Here is a 22133-nt window from a genome sequence, read left to right on the forward strand (position 1 = left end):
TTATGGTAAACATTTCACAGTATATACATATTAACCCATTACATTGTGCACCTTAAACTTACATAATAGTATGTCAATTTTATCTCAATAAAGCTGGAGAAAAGTAAAGCACACATTAATAGTGCTAATTTAACCAACAGTTTCTATTTCATCTCCTACCTGGAGGCAACCAGAATCCTTTGGGACCGCTGGAGAGATGCAAGCTGTTGGCTTTAGTGCCATCTTGCCAGCCATTAAATGATTCATCAGAAAAAGAAAAAAAAAAAAACAACCCCAACATTATAACTGCAGAGCATCTAAGAGAGGAAGCCTGTTAGGAGGCCCCGTAAGGGATGAAATCACATTCTGAATACTTGCCTTGCTTCCTCTGAAGAAAATGGGTAGAATAATGACACAGTAGGGTAAGCCTTGCTCAGACATGTTCAGCCTGTGGTTATTTCATTGTCTATTTATAGCGATGCCCGGAGTCTAGTGAGGGGAGAGGAGGCTGGGTGTAGCTGTGTGGGTACAAGTGCAGGGGAGGACCCCCACTAGTGGGATCCCTAGTCACACTGCTTTGTACAGATGCGATAGTCTGGTCTCAATCTGTAGAGTCCTCAGAGCTGTGGGCCGAAAGACATGAAAGGGGGCGCTTATAACGCCACTCTTAGCTTAAATCAGGTGGGTAAATTGAATGGGTAGAGTTCACGTGTTCAGACCCGCATCACTGTGTGTGGCAGAGAACAGGGATGCAGGGTGTGCCCCTCCCTATCGATGTGGTTAGCAGATGTACGTGTGGCTGTCGCTGCGACACCAGCGCTGTCCACAGCACCTCGGCCAGCCTGTAGTCAGGTGTGTGAGGGGCAGGGAAAGGTGTGAATGTCTGAGAGACCAGAGCTGAAATACCTACCGTACCTAGTCACCAGAGGCCCAGTGCTTTCTGTCCTCCTTCTTTTGGTCCTTGGAGTTAGCAAGAGAAGCCCCAGGCCTTTCTTAAGATCACTTTTTTGACTGGGCTCTGTCAAAGCCCTCAGTGATGGAAGAAAATGTGTTTGCTTTTGGCCCTGGTCAAGATCTTCCCCAGACTCATTTAATTAGGTAGAGAATAACCAGCCTCCACATTAAACACAAGCTTTACTCAAGAGTCCTATTCACTAAAGACTGAATCTGAGCAAGGTGATCGATGAACAACTCCAGGCAGGATTTAATAAAGCCACAGACAAATGGTGACAAGCCCACATGTGTCAGAGGTGCGGTTGTGGGAAGTGTTCGCTGGCCCAAGTAACACGGAGTAGCCCACAGGAAAACAGGGTGATGGCAAAGGTTTTTAAAATATATTTGTTATAATTACTATTTCAAGCCTTTCCTTTCTTACCCCATCAAACAAATTTAAACAGAAAAAAATCCGTCAAAGAGAGAAATAATTGTTCTCATACCCAGAATGTCCTCTAATAACCTTGCATTTAGTTTATGTCCAGGCTTTGTTATAAAATAATTTATATATACAAATAATAGATGTACAAGGGGGACCACCCCAAAACCCCCCTGGAATTATCTTCTGGAGGGCAGGCTCCTTGCAGTACAGGCTTCCCCCACTAGGTGAGGGAGGGCTCTAGGAACCCATTTGTACCAGTGCACCAACTGGCCTTGTTGGGAGAGGCTGCATTTGGCCTCAGCGAATTTTCTTTGAAGACCGTTTCAGCGTGTTTGTCTATTTCATGACGGGTGACTTACAAGCACACCTGTCCACACCGCACTCAGTGTTCAGCAGTTTTTGACCCAAACCCCGTGCCCCACCCTCCCTATTCCCTTGATTTCTCTGCCCTTGCCCAAGTGACTTTTTTTTTTGTTTCCCTGGATGAAAAAAGTCCTCAAAGGGAAATGTTTTACTGATATGGAAGAGGTGAAACAAAAAATGGCAGAAGCACTAAATGCGACAAAATTAATGAGTTCAAAAACTGTTTTGAGAAGTGGAAAAAACATCTTGATGGGTGTATTGCATCAAATGGAGAGTACTTTGAAAATGACTTAAGTTTAAACATGTAAGAATAAACATAACTTTTTATAAATAAATTTCAGGTGTTTTGGGTTTCCCCTCGTAGAGAGGAACACCTGTAACCCACCACCCAACTTAAGAGCTAGGTCATTGTCAATTGTGCGGAAGCTACCCTGTGCTTCTTCCCTTTTGCATCCCTTTGCCTTTCAGGTTCAAATCATGAAATTAAAACTGTCAACATTGTAACAGTTTGTGCTGCTTTAATTTCTATGTCCTCCAAAAGAAATTTATGCAGCTGTAAGGATGTCATCTAAGAACATATGTGGAAATCAATTCTTTTTAGAACATTGCATGCATTGAAAGAAATGGCTTTGGAGACGTTGTCTTTAATACGGTGACGATGTTTCGTGCCCTGAAGTTCCACTAGATGGAGACATTTCATCATACAAAACAATACGTATCGGCTCCCTGCCTTCCCTCCTCTTCCCTCACACCCCACACCACCTGGAGAATGCTCCAAAATGGTGAGGGAAAAAATTAAGCGCTCGCAGCACAGGCTTATTTTTTAATGCAAGACAGCCCTCATCAAGTTAGTTCCAATTTATTTAAACTAAGAAAAATAAAGTACAGTACCAAATTTGGGGTATAGGTTATGCCCGCTGGGGCAGGAGCCAAATCGGTTTGCTGCAGGTTGGGACAAGCCCAGGCTTATTCAGGTTATCTGGTATTAATCAAGTAATTTCCATTTTGCATCCAGCATAAACTATCTCATTTTGGTCTGGGTACCTAAAGAGTTTAGCACAAATTAGAATCCAGCCATCAGCTCATTCTAAAGTTAGGAATTCCTGATTTTCTCCTGACTCCATTAATCTCATAAGGGTTTTCAGTTATTCATGAGAAAAATAAAAACCTTTTCTCTTTTTCTAGGCCATCTAGGGTCACTTTCTTTATCAAAGGAGATATGAGGTGACAAGGACACAGTGTATTAGGTAGTAAACTTCCTATGTTGGGCTCAGAGAGGCTGGGACAGACACTAGACGTCTAATTCACCTACAAATTAATAATACACTCTTTAGAAATCATTCACCTTGTTTTAGAAAAACAGTACCTATACTACCTTTTATCTCTTTACTTGAGTTATTGTGAACAATAAGCATTATTAAAGATACATGTATTTAGACTTCTTATAGTTCATATATTTCATAAATATAAGAGTTGGTGAGATTTTCTTTACTGTTATCTTGCTCTGATTCAAATATATGATTTAAGCCCTGGCTCTGAATAGCTTTTAAGTTTTCATAACAGCTTCCCCTGTCCTTCTAATTTAAAGACATTATAAGAGCCTAGGTCCAATCCCCGAAATTGCTTGTAGGGCTTGCGGTCTCAGGAGCTAGAAGCCCTGATGGCCCAGGAAGAGGCATTTACAAACGAAAGTCAGCTGTGGAGCAGTTTTATTATAAATGCTGGATTCTTTCTAAATTGGACACTACCCATCTTACTTTCAGAGAGCGTGAATGTTGGCGGGGGGGGGGGGCGCTAAACCAGGCCTTCTGGAAAGGAGTCACCACTCTAGGCGATGACCATTATTTCACTGCTTATAGATTCTGAAGAGTTGCTGTGTTTCTAGGTGGTATGTCACTCCTCATGAAATGGGAAAATAGGGAGTGAAACAGATGAATTAAAATATTTTGCAAGATGGGTTTAAGAATGTTTAAACAAGTTTAAAAATGTCCAGATATACTACACTGCATGTTTACAACAGGTCAGAGAAGGACCCCCCGCCCCCAGGCTGGGCAGCGGTGCCATTGGCTCTGGGCACACCTACACACACGCATCACATGGTTCATGCTGCACTTTAAAACACAAAAGCTGGCCCTGTGGCTTCCCATTTCTGCCTCCTGTCAGGCACAGGAGTGGGAGGACACACACTGGGAGGTGTGGCAGCTGCCCCGAGAGACAGAGCCCCATCCCTCCCACTTTCAGCTGAGGAGGAGCGGGGGGAGGAGGGGGAGGGGAAGGAGACACATGCCATCTGGTTGTGTTGCTGCTTTGTTTTTCCTTCATCATTTTGTCTTCCCTGTTATTACCCTTGATTTCAATATATTGTATTTATTTAAAAAAAACACCTTATTTTTTCCCCCATAACCTTGATAAAAGGCATTTACATGGCATGTAGAATGAGGAATTCCTCTGGCAAGAAGAAAGAACATTAAAGGGGAGGAAAAAAGCCCTTTGTAATATTTTCTTCTAACAGAACAGGGTCAGAGGCTCGCAGCCTTTTATAAACCTTAAAGGCCATGCATGCAAATAACAAAACATAGATTGAGAGAGATCAGATCTTCTTTGAATGTTTCTCTTAAATTTCAGTTGGATGCCATTATAGATTCTATCCATTTTAACAAAGGAAGTAATCATGCCTTTGACTTTGGCAAGGACTGGCTTCGCAGGTGCCCTACAACCTGGTGCGTAAATCCACTTGCACTGTAGAGAAAACCTACAGAAGAGCTGGCACTTCCTACCACTCCTGAGTTCTTACCTTTCAGAAGCTGGTTAAAAGTTCTAACCAACCTTGGCATTGAGAGAATATTACATGAAATGGGGAGGGAAAGTGCAGTGCATTTCAGAATTCAAAGTCAGCTGACTCTAACAAGAAGCATTCATCAGAGAATCAAACTGACAATACAGTTGGAAACAGAAGAGATCAAAGTCAAATTCCCTCCTCCCCCCCCCCCCCCCCCCGCGCTCCCAGCTAACCTTTCATCTGCATGTAACCTGAATGGTTCAGTCCCCTCTGATGGAGTCTCTCAGCCTCTCCAAGACAAAACCTGACACTGTACTTAGGATGCATCCCCACATGTCACACCCTTGGCTCTGCCACTTGCTAGTTCTTCCCGGCACCTGGGCAGCTTCTGAACCTGAGCCTCTGGCTCCTCCTGTGTCACACGATGACTATGAGACGCACCTCAGACAGTTGCTATGAAGAATAAATGAGCGCTGGCCTGGTGTAGCTCAGGGGACTGAGAGCCGGCCTGTGAACTGAAGGGTCGCTGGTTCAATTCCCAGTTTCTAGGGCATATGCCTGGGTGGCAGCCAGGACCCCAGTAGGGGGTGCTTGAGAGGCAACCACACATTAATGTTTCTCTCCCTCTCTTTCTCCCTCATTTCTCCTCTCTAAAAATCTTAAAAATAAAATAAAGACATTTGCAATTAAGCACATGGCTGGCACATAAGGAGTCTTTAATAAATGGCAGCTGTTTGCTGTTTTTAAGAAAATTCATAGAGCTTTTGGCCTCTGCAGGATGTGGAGGGAGTGGCTGGGACAGAAGACAGTACCTCGGTCCCCGCCATTTCCCATGAGGACTTTGTGTGCTGCAGCGCTAGGTGGGCCATGCTTGGAGCAGGTGGAACTGTGTGGCAGCTTTGTGCAACAGCCTGGGGACATGCTGCCAGAGGAAATTCGGGAGCCTGCGCTGATAGATGCACAGTGGACTTTTGAATTGGCTGTGCAAGAGAATGTCAGCACTAAAGGGCAGGCATGGCAAGAAGCTTCAGATAATTGTTTTATGGATTCTAGTATCAAAGAACTTGAAGATCAGTTTGATGAAATCATAGCAAATTGAGCTACAAAAATGTAAGCTGTATCCTGGAAATATCCTTGAGTATGTCATAAAAATCATAAAAGCAAAACAAGAAATTCTGGAACAGTACCATCCTGTCGTATACCCATTGGACCTAAAATATGACCCTGATCCAGCCTCTCGTGTGGAAAATTTGAAATGCAGAGGAGAAACAACAGCTAAGGAGATCAGTGAAGCCATGAAGGCAAATCATCAAGGAGTCAGATTCCTGGCAATGTGAAGAGCATTTACTGAAGCAGGTGGTTCGGAGAGAGCGTGGTGTGCTAGAGGACTACCAGCTAAGTCTTCACACACGGGCCTTGTCTAAAAGGGACTTGCTACAGGTGAGCCTGAAGAGATGGGCAGGTCAACCCTTGAGAACTTTGCACTTAGAAGTGCTGATGAGGAGCTATTAACTTCCACAAAGGAGGGAAAGGAAGAAGAAATTCATTGAATCCATTTTCATCCTACCAAAATTGAAGATATGTCTACTCAACAACTTGTACGTGAATGTTTGTAGCAGCAACCCAAATGCCCATTGACTGAGGAGTGAATAAATAAAATGTGATATAGCCAATTAAAAAAATTCCTGTGGCTATAAGAGGAGGCTGCCTGGGGGGCGGGTCATGTTCTTCTCGATCCGGGTGCTGGCTGCAAAGACATGTTCAGTCTGTGAAAATTTAGCAAACTGTACACTTTTAAAAAACTGTGGTAAGTTATGCCTAACATAAAACTTATTTTAACCATTATCAAGTGTACAGTTAAGTGGCATTAAGCAATTTAATTGTGGTACAACGGCCACTGTGCACATTTTTGATACATGTACTTTTTTGCATGCATGTAAATAAAAAGTAAAAAAAAAGAACACCTTACCCATACCCCTCTTAATGATGACAACAAAAACAATTAAAAAACCCCCAGAACCCCTGCCACCTACTAGCTCATGACTACAGGCTGGCTCCTACATAGACGTGATTTCTGATGTCCAGAAGAGTTACTGTACTCTCCTGGGAGGAATTCTGTTCCGGCTGTTGGAAGGCGGCACAATCTCAACGTTTGGTTCTGAGAGATGGTGGCATCACAGGGAAACGGAGGGCTTTCCAAAGAACCAGTTCTCAGGGCCTGAGGGAGTTCCTCGTTCCAGTGACCACACTTCCTTCCTAGGACCTGCATGTGTGAGCACCACTGCTTAGCTCCTACCCACACGTTCCTTGGAAAGCCAAGGGCCGGTGGTCAGGTCCTTCCGCTGCCATGAAATCCAGTTTGCTCAGGGAGCAGAGGGCCGAATAGCTAGACCTAGAGGCACAGGACAACCTCCCAGGTGGGACCTCCGCCTCCAGTGGCACTCCTTCCCAACCACTTGGGAGCGCTCAGGGGGAAAGGAAGGAAGGAAGGAAGCCTGGCCGACGTGGGCCAATGCATTTTCTTTAGTGCCTGGATTTTTCTGGAGGGCCTTAATGGAGCAGAAGCAATATTTTAAAACTACAGGGAAACCTGACCTATATTTACTCTTCCTAATGGAGGTATTAAATGTAGTATTTGAAGAGTGAGTGATTCTCATCCTTGAAATTTCCCCAGTGCCTGTTTAATTGTTGTTCCTACCGGTCGCATTTAAAATGTACGCATTGTAGTCACTCACGAGTGGGCGAAATCACTTCTCCTTCCATCTCACAAAGATTTCAGTCACTTGCAAATTTTCGTTATGGGGTAACGCCTCCACAGGCTTCACCAAATTGGAATGTTTAGCAGTTTTGAAAACAGAAGGAACTTGTTGCTAGCCTTAAGTGAGGGCTTAGCAAGAGCACCATCTGAAACGTGAAGAAAATCGCCAGGCAAAGAGAAGATGACGCAGATAGTCCAGCCTCGCACCAGTCGTCTGAAAATGTGGATTTGCAGAGACTGATGCTGGTGTTTTTACAACCTTTAAGCCAAAACCAAAACCATTGACTCAGCTACTATGGTACCCCCCAAAAACCCTTGTCATAACATACTGCCCTGGTTCACCGACTCTTCAATTCTCAAGTTAAAGTCGTGTGAATTAATGAGTTAAACAAGGGTTCTTTCAGCATTTCAGATACCTGAAAAGGGACAGACTGGCAACAAGGATTTTTTTCCCAATCTGAAAGGCATGAAAGCTTCCCCTTCCCTCTCCAAACTTACGAGCTGTTCAAGATTTGAAATTTCTCTCCTTTGTGAAAACTCAGGTCATCTTCTGTCCGTGCTTCATAATCATAAAGGGCCACAAACAGGGTCACTCCTGACAAAATGAATCAAAAAGGGAAAGATATTATACAAGAAGAAATTAATTACAAGAAATTAAATCTTCTCTAAAACCTCATTCTCAAAATCTAAAGCTAATCAGCATAGATAACATGATGCGGCCTTGTAATTAATGTGTGAAACCGGGAGTCACCGGGATGAGAGTCACCGGGATGAATTCATGTCTTCGTCTTTGATTTGACTAAAATCTGGAGTTGAAGGACTTTTCTCTGTACACTTTTGAATGAATCCTTGGGAAGAGACAGATGTTAATATCATGTCCACAATGAAGGGGCGGCAGCAGAGTAATAGCTTAGATTCGCCAAGCTCTGCAGCAACCACTGACACTTTGCATCTGAAACTCAGGAGCCCACGTTAGGTTCTGGGTAAAATGCATCACGCTTTCCTCTGGCATAAGAGTAATATAGAGTGTGGTAGGAAAAGCCGGCAGCTGGGGGCTCTTCTGAGAAGGCCCTCTCTGTTCACTCAATTAAAGGATGTCTTGCCCTTTGCATCTGCAATTGCTTTTGTGACTCCCTCTCCCTCACTTTCTTTCTACCTTGAAGTCACCTATTCTCACACTGACTTGTAGTACTTGCTCTTCCTCATACCCATCCTATCTCTTCTCATCGGGTTGACTCCTCACACAAGCCCTTCCTGCTTTGCAGAGGTTTCCTATGGAGAGCAAAAATGCCCAGTGTCCTATTTGGCCTAGGACTTCCTCCACGTGGCAGGCAGAATTCTGAGACAGCCTCAGTGATTCCCGCCTCCTGGTATTCATGCCCTTGTGCAATCCCCTCCCTTCAGTGTGGGCGAGCCTAGTGATTTGCTTCTAACCAAAAGAACGTGGCAAAGGTGATGGGATGTCCCCTAAGTGATTAGGCTTGAAATGATTGTGACTTCTGCCTTCCTAGCAGACTCAAATACTTTCATGAAGCAAACTGCCATGTCGGAGAGGCCCACATGACAAAAAACTGTGGGTGGCCTTTGGCCAACAGCCAGTGAGGAATTTAATCCTGTCAACGCCATGAGCTTGGCAGCAGATGTGTCTCAGCTGGACGGTGAGATGGTTATAGCACAGCCAACACACCTGGACTGTAGCCTGTGAGAGATTCTGTGTAGGTAGTTCCAAGGGAACAGACGTGCCCGTGGGAGTATTCAAGGACCGGGGCCGGGGGTGGGGGGTGGTGGGGAGGCAGGGCTCGTCTTCCTACCCCATCCCAGGTGGGACTTCCCGCAGGAGAGCTGGCGTTCAGAAGGTCTGACCCTGCAAAGCAGGGCTCATTGGGCAACTGTCCTCCTTTCTTTAGATGTCTTTAAAAGTTTAGAAAAGAGGCTGGCTAAAAACAAAAAAAGTGGGAACCTGTAAAGTCATGCCTATTCTTTATTCTCATTTAACACTCTATTAACAGATTTCTTTGATTACATAATTTAAAAACAAACCCCAGCTGCACTGTGTGGAAGACAAGGCACATGAGGAGGGACACTTCCACTCTCCCTCCATCAGCCAGCAAATTCCCATTGGGTGTTTTTATCTTCTAGAGAGGGAAGAAAAAGTCATAGGAGGTCACGGCGACACACAGACACTGTTCCTGGCCTTAAGACACTGAAACCAGTGACAGGGAAAAAGATGTGCATTTATAATAAAGTCAGGTAACACAAGGCAAAAAGATCTGCCAATGTTAGAGGGTACTGTGTTTTATTTTTCAAATGTACAAGGGGCCAGATGGCCTCTCATAGTAAGATCGTCCCTGACTACAGTTATAGACCCACATGTTCAAGGCAAGTAGCTTATGACCCTGTGTAGTGACACCTGCAGACACAGGGATTAATATCCAGCATTGATGAATGAATGAACAAGGTGAATGCCTGTGTCAGCAGAATTTCAATTCTGCCTGGCAAAGCATTCAGTAGGCACAGGAAATGTATACTGGGTACAGTGTTGGCTCTCTTTTTTCTCCTGCATCCTCAAGAGACGTCCCTAGACAGGACAACAGCCTCTTTTCTTCCTCTCTCCATTCTAGATGCCTTCCAGGAAGGCAGGAAGGATAAACATGGTATGTGTACCTAGCATTCATTCACCCGTGCAAGGCTTGCTTTAAAGGGAAAGCTATATTCACCATAACACAAGGACATAACGTCCAACGCTCTGAGTCAGGCACCCTAGTGTACTAGGGTAAGTACACTGCCCTGGTATGTGCAGTGGGAAGAAAACCCCTGGTGATGTCTTAGTAGCACCAGCTCCCAGGTAAAAAGGCACAGCAGGTCTTTATATAAGACATCGGCTCCCAGATGAGCTGAGAGCACAAGGGCTGATGCATATTGCCTTCAACTTTTGCAATGAACAAAACAATTTTGGAACAAATAATGTCAAATATCTAGTTACCACGATTCACATACTGGGAGAAGATTTGGAAGACTAAGGATGTATGAGATAACTTGCAAATGTTTCAGAAAACATTATGTCTATGAATGTATGCCAGACATTTTACAAAGGATTAGCTAAGTCAGCAAATGTACATGGCAGTAAAACATAGCCCACGGTGGGAAAGAGAAGGAAGCTTTAAAAAAAAGAAAAGAAAAGAAAAAGGTCCCTTAAGGATACCATTTTTCCTTAAGATTCCATTTTAAAATACAAAAGATAAGTGAAAATACTTGAGGGCTGATAAACTCAGTCATACGGAAGATAATGTGAAGCTCAGAGAGAATCAAAGATGACGAGTGGCCAAAAAATAATGCTGCCAAATGACCCCACTAGCCGGGCAGTGACAGGCTGGCTGAAGATTAGGAAGATAAAGGAGAAGGGGCTATCCCTAGCTTTGAACCAGGGAATAGCAGTGCATTCATATTTGGAAAACTCAAATATATGCTCTCTCAGATCCAGTCCCGGAGCTTCTGATTGGAAAGGTCCGCAATGGGGATCAGGCATCTGCGTTTGGAAAAGCTGCCCGAGCTGGGCTGAGAGCCCTGGCCTCAAGAGCATCGTCAGGAGAGTCATGTCTCACAGCCCACGCAGAACTCTCATGAGGCAGCAATGTGGGGTCCCCACACCACGGCCACCAGCATTTTGACGTGCACATGAAGCTCTGGCTTGTTTTTTTTTCCTACAGCCCTTAACCTGGTAGAATGTGTTATAAGTGGAAACTGATGAAAAACTTTAAATATTAAGTCCTTAGTCAAAACGAGCTGGAGCATAAATGTTCAACTGCAAAAAAAAAAAAAAAAAAAAAAAAAAAAAAAATTAAGAGTAGCTGCTTCCTCCCCACCTCGGCCCTCCACCACCACTGGGACTTACCTGTTCCTCCTCTCGTCCGCAAGGTCCCAGTATGAGACGAAGAGTTCACACCCCCAAAGACGGTGAGTCCTTGGCCTCCGGCTGCGTGGAAGTTGTTGTAGTTCGGGATGGAGGTCACGCCGAAGCTGGGATAGTGCTGAGGAGTGGGGTCTGTGCCATAGCGGTACCCGGAGCTCTGGTTCAGGCTGCCATCCCTCTCCTCTGTCAGTTTTGTTGCTTCTTTATCCTTACATTGCACACAGCCCATTATCTAAATTCCTGCCGAAAACATAAAGGAGGCACGTGAACTTGGATGCACCTTAGTTGCCGGGTGCTTGACTATTTCCAACGGCGCATTCTTGATGCTTGCTCTTGGGTATTTCAGGCCTGTTAGGGGCGTGATAAAAAACAATGGCTAGCGTTGATGGTTAGAGGCAAGCTCAGTGCCTTTAACTTGACAATTGCACTTGCTCTCCCTATGCTCTGAGCGATGGAATCAACACAGAATTGATGTTCACCACATAGCAATTTTTCTCAAATTACGTCTGCACCCCTTAAAATTCTGTGATACCACACACCTGCCCGAAGACAGACCAGTAATACTTATTATGTTTTTCTTTAGTCATCTCAAAAATAACATATGACTTAGAAAATGAGTCTACATAATATTAGAATAAAAGCTTCCATCACGACAAAGGAAAATTAAGAAGAGGGTAGAGGTGTGCTGGAAAAGCAAGAAAACAGCCCCGAAATGACTCACCGTACTTCTTCACTCATGAGTACCCATTCTTTGGGGCTTATTAGGTTAAAGTTAAGAAATAAGATAATGATAAGGCCCCTGGCCAGGCAACTCCGGTAGTTAGAGCATTGTTCTGATACACTCCAATGTTGAGGGTTCAATCCCCAGTCAGGGTACATACAAGAATCAACCAATGAATGCATCAATAAGTGGAACAACAACAAAAAATCTGTCTCTCTCTCTCTCTCTCTCTTTCTTTCTCTAAAACTAATAAATAAAAATAAAAAAGATATTTATAAGTATCAAGAAGAAATAGTTGCTGGATGAAAAATTAAATTGGCAGAAACTGAGAGGTCGAAGTATATTTGCAGGATGTCATGATGACCGCAAAATCATTGAAAGCTGCTACTCAACTCTTTACATTTTCATTAGCTTTTGACATCTTTCATAAAAAAAAAAAAAAAAATCACTCCCATGTCCTAGAGGTAGTGGTAGATTAAAAACTTGAGTCCTTGCCACCTCTCCCTCCTCCAAACCTACTTCTCCTGAGCTCCTTATTTCAGTAAATGGTGTCACTTATGACCCAGTTGCTCAAGTGAGAATCCTAAGAAGCATCATTAGTTGTTTTTTCTTGTTTATTTCTCACTCTTCCTGTCTCACATTCTACTACCCAAACACGGTGAACTTCTCAGTTCCTCAATGGTTCCAATTTTGTCATCTCCTTCAGGCCTTGAACACGCTTTCCCTCTCCTCTTTGTTATGCAACATATGTTTCATATCCTGGTTAAGACACTGCTTCCTCTGCGAAGCCTTCTCTGATTCGCCACCCTCCCCAGGCTGGGGCGGCACTCTTCTCCACTGCTCCCAAGGATCTCGGTTTTCCTCATATTGGCACCTATTGCACCGCATTAAACAAAACCAAACAAAACATGGCTTGTCCACTTGTTTCACTGAGTAACTGACTGAGTTCCAGGAAAGGAGCGCCCTGTCCACTTTTGTCATAGCTGTATTGTCAGTGCCTGGCACATAGTAGGTCTCAATAAAGAGCAATCAAATGAGGGAAGGTTCTCTAGCCCACTATGTTTCTCTTTCACCCTTTCTTTCTCTTTGCATCAAGACCAACCCTTCCTCCAGTGCCTTTTAACAACAGTTTGCCCTGTACTTTTGAATCTATTGGTGTGTATGAAAAATGAAGATTGTTAAAAATACAAGGTAAGTTGGTTAAATGACCCCTCTGTGGACTGCAATACCCTTGTCAAACTGACAGCAGGGAGGTAGAACTTGCAATGGATGTCCTTAGCAAAACTCTGAAAAGTGGCCCACTTGGGACCAAAGAACCAAATAAGAAACACATGACATCATGCGTAATTACATGTATTCATTGGGGAGGGCACAGCTTGCTCAGGATGGGAACGGACTTGAGGCAGTGAAGGAGAACGAAAAACACAGTTTTCCTACAGTCTCTGGCAAACCAAAGTAGGGGAGGCCACGTCACGTATGGAGACTCTCGGAAGGGGCACTGTTCTGGGCACTGATTTTCTGCTGGGCAGGGTCATGGAAGCAATATCAGACTGTTCTACAGTCCTCTCACATTACACGGTTCAATAAATACTTATTGAATTGAATGTCAGTTCCCGAGAATAGAAATATTTGGAAATGAGCCGCCTACTGCTTGAGCTGAGATCACCAAATCTGGAACACATTTACTCATAAATCATTTGAGATTAATTTACAGTATACTGTGTCCAACATGCTCTCTAACTTACGGTAAATGAATATGAGTTTAACAAGTTTCCAATAGGAAATGCAAACTATTTCCAAGACATGATTTACTGAAGAAATTTCATCATTTGTTGCTGGTGTTGCTTCATAAGACTGAAAAATGTCTTGCTCACTTTATATGAACTCTTTCACGGTGGAAAGTTACTCCAACTTTCTACACAGGACAGACAGCAGACACTTTCTGCCCCAGGGCTTTTTTCAGGGATTTCACTGATGTGCTGTACTTAGAGGACGTGAGACCCAAATCACAGAACAACATCATTTACACCAGTGGGTCTCAGCCAGTATTGACCTTGCTCCCCTCACCAAGGGTCATTCTAGGCAATGCCTGGAGACATTTTTAGTTATCTCAGCTTGGGGAAAAGTGGTACTACTGGCACCTCATGGGTGGAGGCAAGGATGCTGCCAAACATTCCACAATGAGCAGGACAGCCTTCAACAACAAAGGACTACTGGGCTCCAAATGCTAATAGTGTCAAGGTCGAGAAATCCTGATTTGTGGAGAGGAAGGAATTTATGTCTGTATCTTTGAAACAGTGTAACAGCTGTTTCCCTTATATATATGTGATTAGCATGCAATCTAGACTGTCTTCCTCAGAAAACAGGCATGCTAGGTAAAAGGGGGCAATTTAAAAAATTGACAGGAAATGCTCTGATTTTTCTCTAGAAGGTTCTCCCTGTGATAGAGAAAAGAATCTAAAATGAATGAGAACTCTTAGTATAAATTACTCTTTCAACTCCAACGAAATAAAACAAGCCCCTATACAGAACCCCGCTGAAAATAGGATCCTACATCTAATCAAACTAAGAAAAAACAAATCTTTCAAAACCTACTAGGAAAAGTATTACCATTGTAATAAATGAATAACAGCTTACATATAAGTCTATGAAATAATGGAAAGAAATAAATAGTAAGCTGCTTGAAGACAGGGATTGCTTTTTGTTAAATTATTTTATCCCCAGTGTCCAGAACAGTGCCTGGCGTGCAGTAGGATCTCAATAAATATTTGTTAATTGTTTAAATGCAAAACACCAGAAAGAGAATTGGAGAAAACAATTCTCTTTTATAAAGGGACAGCTCTACTACCACTTCATGCATTTGGAATTTCGAGTAAGAAATGCTTCTGCACAGATCTTGCTTATTCTTTTCCCTTCCTTGACAAACATGAAGAAACCAAAATAAATCAGCAAATGCAGGCTCAAGCCATTAAAAGTTAATCACAATGAAAATATTTGTTTAAGAACTTGTGGTCTTCTTCCTCCCACTTGGGGTGGTCTGACTAATTATTTCCCAATGGAAGAGTCAGAAGATGCTATATGAGTTGTACTCCATGTGACTTTAGGCTCCTTGCCACAAGGCAAACTTCGCAGTGTTAAAATAAAAACATCCTTTATTATGCGAAGTTTTGTGGTGGGGCTTCTATGGACAAAGCTGTAGGTGCATCATGAACATACAATGCACTAACATACTTGTTCAAGATCTGTGGGGAGCTGGGAAACTCTGAATAATGCCATTGTGAAAGTGGGGCCCCAGAGTAACTCTGAGCAGTAAATCATACACCATGAACTCATGACCATCTTTCTCCGCATGCAGCTCTGCTTAGGAAAACTGATGGGTAAGCACTTTGACCAGCAGGATCCTGGGCCTGTGGTCAAGGTGTCTACATTATAGCTATGAAGCTCCCTATTTGCCAGTCCTGCAAACTGAGGGGCTCTGTTTCTGAAACCTGATTTACTTACAATGTCTTTAGTTTGCTGAAACTTCTGTGTGCCAACAGCATTATGCAATTCCAGGAGGAGTTGCCAAAGAGAGACTCTAAGGATCGCCACACCCTGCTCCCGTGAACATGGCAGATGTCATCAATTAATCACAGCACTTTCTGGTGCTATGCCATGTACAGCCCCATCGTCACATAGCCCTCGAGTGACTGACTAAAACTGTCATACAGGATCGACTCTCTCTGCCTCTTGGGGCAGAGGCTACTGATCCACAGAGAGTCTGGTGGAATGTACATCCCCGCCACTGATGCTAGAGACCGTGGTCCGGTCTGCCGGATGGCCATTAAACACAAATATGCTCATGTGTTCTCATATGCCAATCCATAAAGCATGGCTTGTATGCTCTGCTTATAGTGTTGCAGGGCTTTTGAGGGGATTTCAGGAGTGAGAGCTGGGTACCAGAAATGGAAAGAGGCCACTGGCAGTCTTCTGCAAAAGCAAATTACCTCCTCTTGAGACACAGAAGCTTGCAGGCAGAGGGGGGATGGCAGGAGGAGGAAAGGTGAAGTTGACAACAAATAACTTTAACTTCAGCAGTCTAAGCACTTTTTTTCTGAGAAACCAGCCTCGGTGCATGTGGAGAAGCGACAGCCCTTAGGCATTAAGGCGCCGTCCCTGCTCCTGACAGCCCGGACTTTGGAGAGTGACAGGAAAGCCGCATCAGCCTGTAATCTGATGTGGTGTGTTTCCTGGTGCTCTCATTCCCTATTCCTTTAGCTGGTCTCCACTTTATCTGGGCAGGCATCAAACTAAAAGGAAAAGGACAAGGAAGGGAACATAGAAACCAAACACAAGTAACCGAGGTGGGACATTTGGAAAAGAATTTAAACCTGAACTGTAGATCTACGACACAGTTTCATCCAGTTCTCTGTAAGGAAAGCAAAAACTGGCAGCTTAACAAGCAAACACCCCTTTTCAGTCAACAGGAACAACATGAGGCAAGAGGATAATAAGATGCAGCAGAGAGAGTCCGGATGGAAGGTTCGTGGCTGGGGTGAGGGGTGGGGAGGGGGCTCTTAATCCTTGCAAAATTGGAAACACCCACAAGAGTCAGCCTGGGGTGTTCTGATTTTTTAAAAAGGCTGTGTTCTCCCATTGTCTCAATGGAGACAATGGAGAAGATGAATCCCTTGAAGCCTAGGGAAGGCTGGCCTGAGTTTTCCCACGTAACTGCTGGAAGAAGGACATGTATGACAGATGAGTGCCACATCAGTAGCAATAGGAGTTGGGCCACAGAACCTGTCACCCAAATTTCCTAACACTTTCAATCCTTTATGATGATTTTCAGTCCTTTTTGTAGGACACGGGGTCCTGACACCCCACAGGGAGTGCGGGCAGTGCTATCTTCTGGGGACAGTCGGGACAGAGGGGCCCGAGATGACTGAGGAGGCTGGGGAAAAAGCCGGGCCCTGCTGTCTCACTGAATTTTCAGGGCAATACGAAGGGGGAGGTATTCTTATTTCCCTCGCTTTATAATGGAGGAACTGTGAGCTTTGGGAATTTGTCCACAGCTAAGTCGGGGTGGATTTGGGATTTGATGCGAGACAGGTTAACTCCATGGTCAGCATGTGAAGCCTTTATTATAGACTGGGGTTGCCTCCTGCCCCATGGAATCTAGGCCAGTCCACGCAAGGGTGTGGGCGCGAGGGTAGGAGGAGGGCAGGGAGAGGCCTGGGGGGAATGTCCCCCAGAGCCCAGCTGCCTGAGCGCGACAGATGAAGGCCCTGGATTTGGGTATGGGCCTCACTCTCCCACATTCACATCCTGCCCCCTGAGACTGGCTCTGTAGGGTGCTGGGACCATGCCAGGTGTGGCGAGTCACCAGCTTCCTTGATGTAGTTTGGCATCTTAATGAACATTTGAGCCTATGACTCGAAAGCAGCCCTTGGTTTCCTAATATTTCCTAGACGTGGTGGAATATTCATATATATGATGGAGTCAGCATTGGCCTCCTTGGTATACAAGTGAGCCTTCCTCCTGCACTTGAAAGGCGATTTGCTTTACAGGCAAAACTTTCTGCAACATATTTACTTCATTAACTGAGTTACACATGTAATGCCTCCTCGCAACACAAAATAACAGATTTCTACTCTTGATGGGGTCCTGCGAGGGCGAGGCCCCCACCAAACACAAGTGGTAAAACAGTACATCTCTGTGGTGAGAAGACTGATGTAAAAGCAGAAATACATGCAACACTGGCAGTGGCCACATGCGACAATGGGAGAACACAGCCTTTTTAAAAAATCAAATCAAAGCTTTGCTTCAGAAAAAATAAGAGGTGGAGCTGGGCCCATTCGATCACTTATGCATGACTTGCAAAGGCTCTCTGGAGAGTGACGAGGATGGATTTTGTTCTATACCACACGGCAAGGGAACTAAACTAATATGAACCACTTGTAGAAAGTCACATCACTTTAAGTAAAAGCCACATTTCTGGCGCCTAGACTATTATTCTGGCTCCTCCCCGCCCCCAATGGCCTGTCTTGCTCAAATGACCCCCGAACTGAGAAGCAGCAGCTCCTGCCCCCGTAACATGTTCTCCTTTCCCTTCCGTATCACCTTCCATTCCCCAATGCCCAGAGATTCAAAAGCACTTAATAAAAAAGAAATGGAAGCATTAGGCGCCAATGGTGAGATTTAACATTGCAGTCAACTAAATGCTGGAACAGTTCCCAACCCAAATGGCTAAATGAGGGTTTAATACCAAAGCATGGAAAGGCTCCAAAAGGAGGGAAGAACATTTTCTTCTTGTATTCACTTCATTTGGAGAGAAATGGTGGTAAAAATAGGGATGTGTTTGAACTGTCTATGCCAAAGGTTCAGAAAGATTTAGAGCAGATTGTAAAGTTTATCAGGCCTTCTCCCGCCCCTTTTTGGATCACATGGAAGTTCCTTGTGGTTAGTATTTTAATATTTTATCTTATTTTATTTTTATTGAGATATAATTCATACACCATAAGTGTATACCCTCTTTAAATGTATAGTTCAGTGGTTTTAAATATATTTACAAAAGAAACCATTACACCACGTAATTCCAGAACATTTTCATTGTACCCAAAAGAAACATGTCTTCATTAAACAGTTACTCCCCATTCCCTTCTCACCCTGGCCCCTGGTAACCACTAATCCTGGCCCCCTCTGGATGTGTTCATTCTAGACATTTCATATAAATGGAATCATACAATATGTGGCTTCTGGTGGCTGGCTTCTTTTACTTGGCATAATGTTTTCAGGTTCATTCATTTTGTAGTATAAATTAGAGTTGCACTCCTCTTTATGGCTGAAAAGTATTCCATTGTATGGGTGTACCATTTGCGGTTTACCATTCATCAGCTGATGGACAGCTGGGTTGTTTTCACTTTTCGGCTATTATGAATAGTGCCACTATGAACATTCATGTCTAAGTTTTTGTGTGGACATATGCTTTCAATTCCTTTGGGTTAATATTTTAATATATTAGGCACTTATATAGATAAGAAAAATCTTAAGATTAGGTAAATGGAAAATCATGTGAATTGGCAATTCAAGATGGAAAAAACAACTTGTGAATCATATGGAAAGATATTACCTTCAGTAGTAATCAAAGACACACAATTTAGATTAGTAAGATGCTTTCATCTCTAAATTAACAGAATTTAAAAAAGAAGTCTGCCCAATAGTGATGAAGTTTCCTTTACATGCATATTCTCATATACTGATGAAACAAGATGGGGAATAAGTGTAGAACCTTTTTGTAAATTAATTTGGCAATATTGTTTTTTTAAAAAAACCTTAACAATGGGCCTGTTCTTTATCTGAATCTGTGCTAAAGAGATACTTAAAAATGGCATATGAAGAGATTCTATGGATTGTTATTTAATATTTGAATTGTAATTAGAAACCTTGCTTATTGTTTAACAAGAAGGCAATGGCTAAGTAAATTGTAAGGCATGCTCATAATATAAAATTAAACAGAAATTAAAGCTCATGTTTATAGAAAATTGTTAGTAATATGTAAAAATGCTCATGGTATAGTAAGAGGGATCACATGATTGAGACTATATAATGAGAAAACTGTTTGGAGAGAAAGATACCGAGATGCTTGCCGGTAGTGTGTAGGCGATAACACTGTGCATGACTGTTCTTTGTTCTCTCTCTTTATTTCTCAGATTTTTCTATACTGAGAATGTTCCAATTTAATAATGAACATAAAAAGAAAGGTCCCTTTAATTTTGTCAATTACTGATTGAATCTGTATATGAGTTGATAATAACCATATATTGATGAAGTACGCTTCAGGAACTTAAAAATTAAGAGACAGAGAGTGATTGATTCTAAAGTCTGTTAAGAGGCAACCTCTCCTTCAGGAAGGTATGAAGGGCAACAGTGCCAAAGCACAGAGAGACTTCTGAGTGTGTTTTTATAACATCTGTGCTGAGCAGTGGGCAGTGAAGGAGCAGTGTTGGGAGTGGGGGGGTCGATGTACACAGATGAACCGCCACAGAAATCTAATTAAGGACATAGATTAAACAAAGCCAGAATATACAATCAACTCCCAAGATTGTGTTGATAGCAAATGGGGTTACAGAACCAGGAGTGGGGTGTCTGGATTAGTGGTTTTTTTGAGGACTTTTGGGCCCCAAACTCCTAGGTACCTGAGGAAACCCAGCAAACTCAGAATGACAATACTCATTCAAATCACCCGTGGACCTCAGCTGAGGAGCTCTGGTTACTGAGGTATCTGCAGGACCTCTTGGTGAGCAAGAGCCTGAAGACAACACATGGACGTGGCTCTAAGGTGGGGAGGATGAAGCAAAGCACTGTCCTTTGGATGCCTGCTGGTGGTAGAGACAAGAATTGCCTAGGGCACCAGGCAGGTAAAGTCTTGTATTTTCCTCTTACTTTTCCTCTTCTTGCCTTTACCTTTTCTTGTTGGGATAGTCAGCCTGGCATTTTGATGCTTTGACTTTTGACTTTGACTAGAATTCCCCATTCCCTAGAATTTAGGGCAATCCAAGCAGGGCATAGAAAAATACCAACACTGGTTTACGTGACCTGAAGTTTTCAGAAACAAAAGATCCAACAGTTTCTTTCTAGTGTCGATATTCAGTCAAGCATCTTTCCACCCTCCTTGGCCCTGTTGTATAAAAACCACCAATGGACACAAATAAACACAAAAATATGGGCTTTTATTCATGAACTATCAAAGAAACAGGAAAGTCAGTGTCACATCTGGGCCAAGTGGCAGAGGCTGGCTTTCTGGGCTGAACTGGCCAAGGGCCTAAGGGTCAGGGTGTCACCTGGCAGAGCCACAAGAAAACACATTAGCACAACGTAGCTGTTTGAATAGGCGTCATCAACGCCCCCTCCCCGCCAAAGCTGAGAATGAAAGCTGAGGAGGTTCACACTACAATGCTGAACAAAACCCCTCTCTGCCAATCTTTCCAGTCTCCATAGAGGTTCCTTGCCAGATGATTCTGTAAATGTGGCCTCATCCTTTCAAAAAAGAAAAACAACAGTGAATTCTTTTTCCTTTTAATTCACCAGTCCAGTCAAGAAGATCCATTCCTTTAAAGAAACAGAATGGATTTCAAATAGGGAAATTTTACTTTTCTGTTTTTTGTCCGTGAGTTCATGCATGTGTTGGGACCTCCACATCTCCCCTTTCCACTCGTCCGGTTATGCAGCCAGAGCCCGTCACAACCTACTGCCCTGAGAATTTGGTTGTGAGGACATTTGTATTGTGTTTTTGGAACTGAGGATGGTGTCTTTTCTTTGAAGAATGACATGAAGCCCAGTCCCTGCTCCTCTGGATCTTTATGTTGGCACTTTCTCAAGTTGCAAGGAATCAGCAACACCAGGAGCCACGACTTTTGTACCCCTTGCAGTGGTTTAGAATTTCAAAGCTTCTCTTGGAAGCTGTTTTGGTGTGAATGCTGATAAAGTAGGCTGTCAGAAAACATACCCCTCTCTAATTCCATGGCCTCTACTGGGACAAGGAACAACAGTGACAGTGATGATGGGATAAGGGAGCAGAGAGCAGACTGACTCTAGCCAGCTTCCTCACACCGCTTCCTCACTTAAAGGAAAAGAGGACTACCTCTGCCTTCCATTGAGTTTACTTTATCCATTGCTTCTTGGCCTTTGGCTGAGATCAAGTGGAGCTTACTTTCCTTACCCCTGGGAATCCAGGTTGGTTGACTGTGTGGTTGTTGCTTCAGTGAGTCTTTCACAAGAAGTCTGCACTCATGACTACGAGCTGAGTGACAGCAGAGAGACAAGAAAATTAAAGGAGGGAATAATAAGTAAGACGAAGAGGACATGGAACCCACGGAGGACAGTAATGGTCTCCCCAGCAGCATCTGAAAACAGTATTTGGGATGACAAATTGTGGCCATTTCATGTGGGAGGAACATGTGCTACATGGCCTAGACCACTGGTTGATGACCTATGTGGTACCTGATAGAAATCCAGTCAAGTTTCTGTTAACAAATCCAAAAGAGATGACTAATTTATATACCAGTATACATTCTGTAAACACTTTTCCCTAAAAAAGTGTACGGTAATGCAATTCAATAGTGACTTTTCCTTGGAATATCAAGGAGGCAGAATATGATTATTTTTTAGAGTATTGTCTTGCAGAGTAATTGAACCTAAGGTTCAATTACCCCCTGAAAGATGACAGCACAGAAGTTTATATTCCTCATTCCTGAAAGTCTGCAGGATTCT

General features: G+C 43.4%; 1 protein-coding gene and 1 pseudogene across 4 annotated transcripts in view; one reads left to right on the plus strand and one right to left on the minus strand.

The window, feature by feature from the left end:
• FYN (FYN proto-oncogene, Src family tyrosine kinase) overlaps positions 1–22133 on the minus strand; it is a 199165-nt gene that overhangs the window by 47728 nt on the left and 129304 nt on the right. For all 4 annotated transcript variants that reach the window (XM_054569842.1, XM_054569839.1, XM_054569841.1 and 1 more), the window contains 2 exons: positions 11147–11404; positions 7753–7849 (listed from right to left, as the gene is read on the minus strand). In XM_054569842.1, the coding sequence (XP_054425817.1) occupies positions 7753–7849; positions 11147–11393 (344 nt within the window). In that variant the 5' untranslated portion in view covers positions 11394–11404. The remainder of the gene's footprint in view (positions 1–7752; positions 7850–11146; positions 11405–22133) is intronic.
• LOC129067710 (kinetochore-associated protein NSL1 homolog) lies at positions 754–5833 on the plus strand (annotated as a pseudogene).

The sequence above is a fragment of the Pteronotus mesoamericanus genome, unplaced genomic scaffold (assembly GCF_021234165.1).
Source record: "Pteronotus mesoamericanus isolate MK-2021 breed Mesoamerican mustached bat unplaced genomic scaffold, CSHL_Meso_final contig_20, whole genome shotgun sequence".
Taxonomy (NCBI): domain Eukaryota; kingdom Metazoa; phylum Chordata; class Mammalia; order Chiroptera; family Mormoopidae; genus Pteronotus; species Pteronotus mesoamericanus.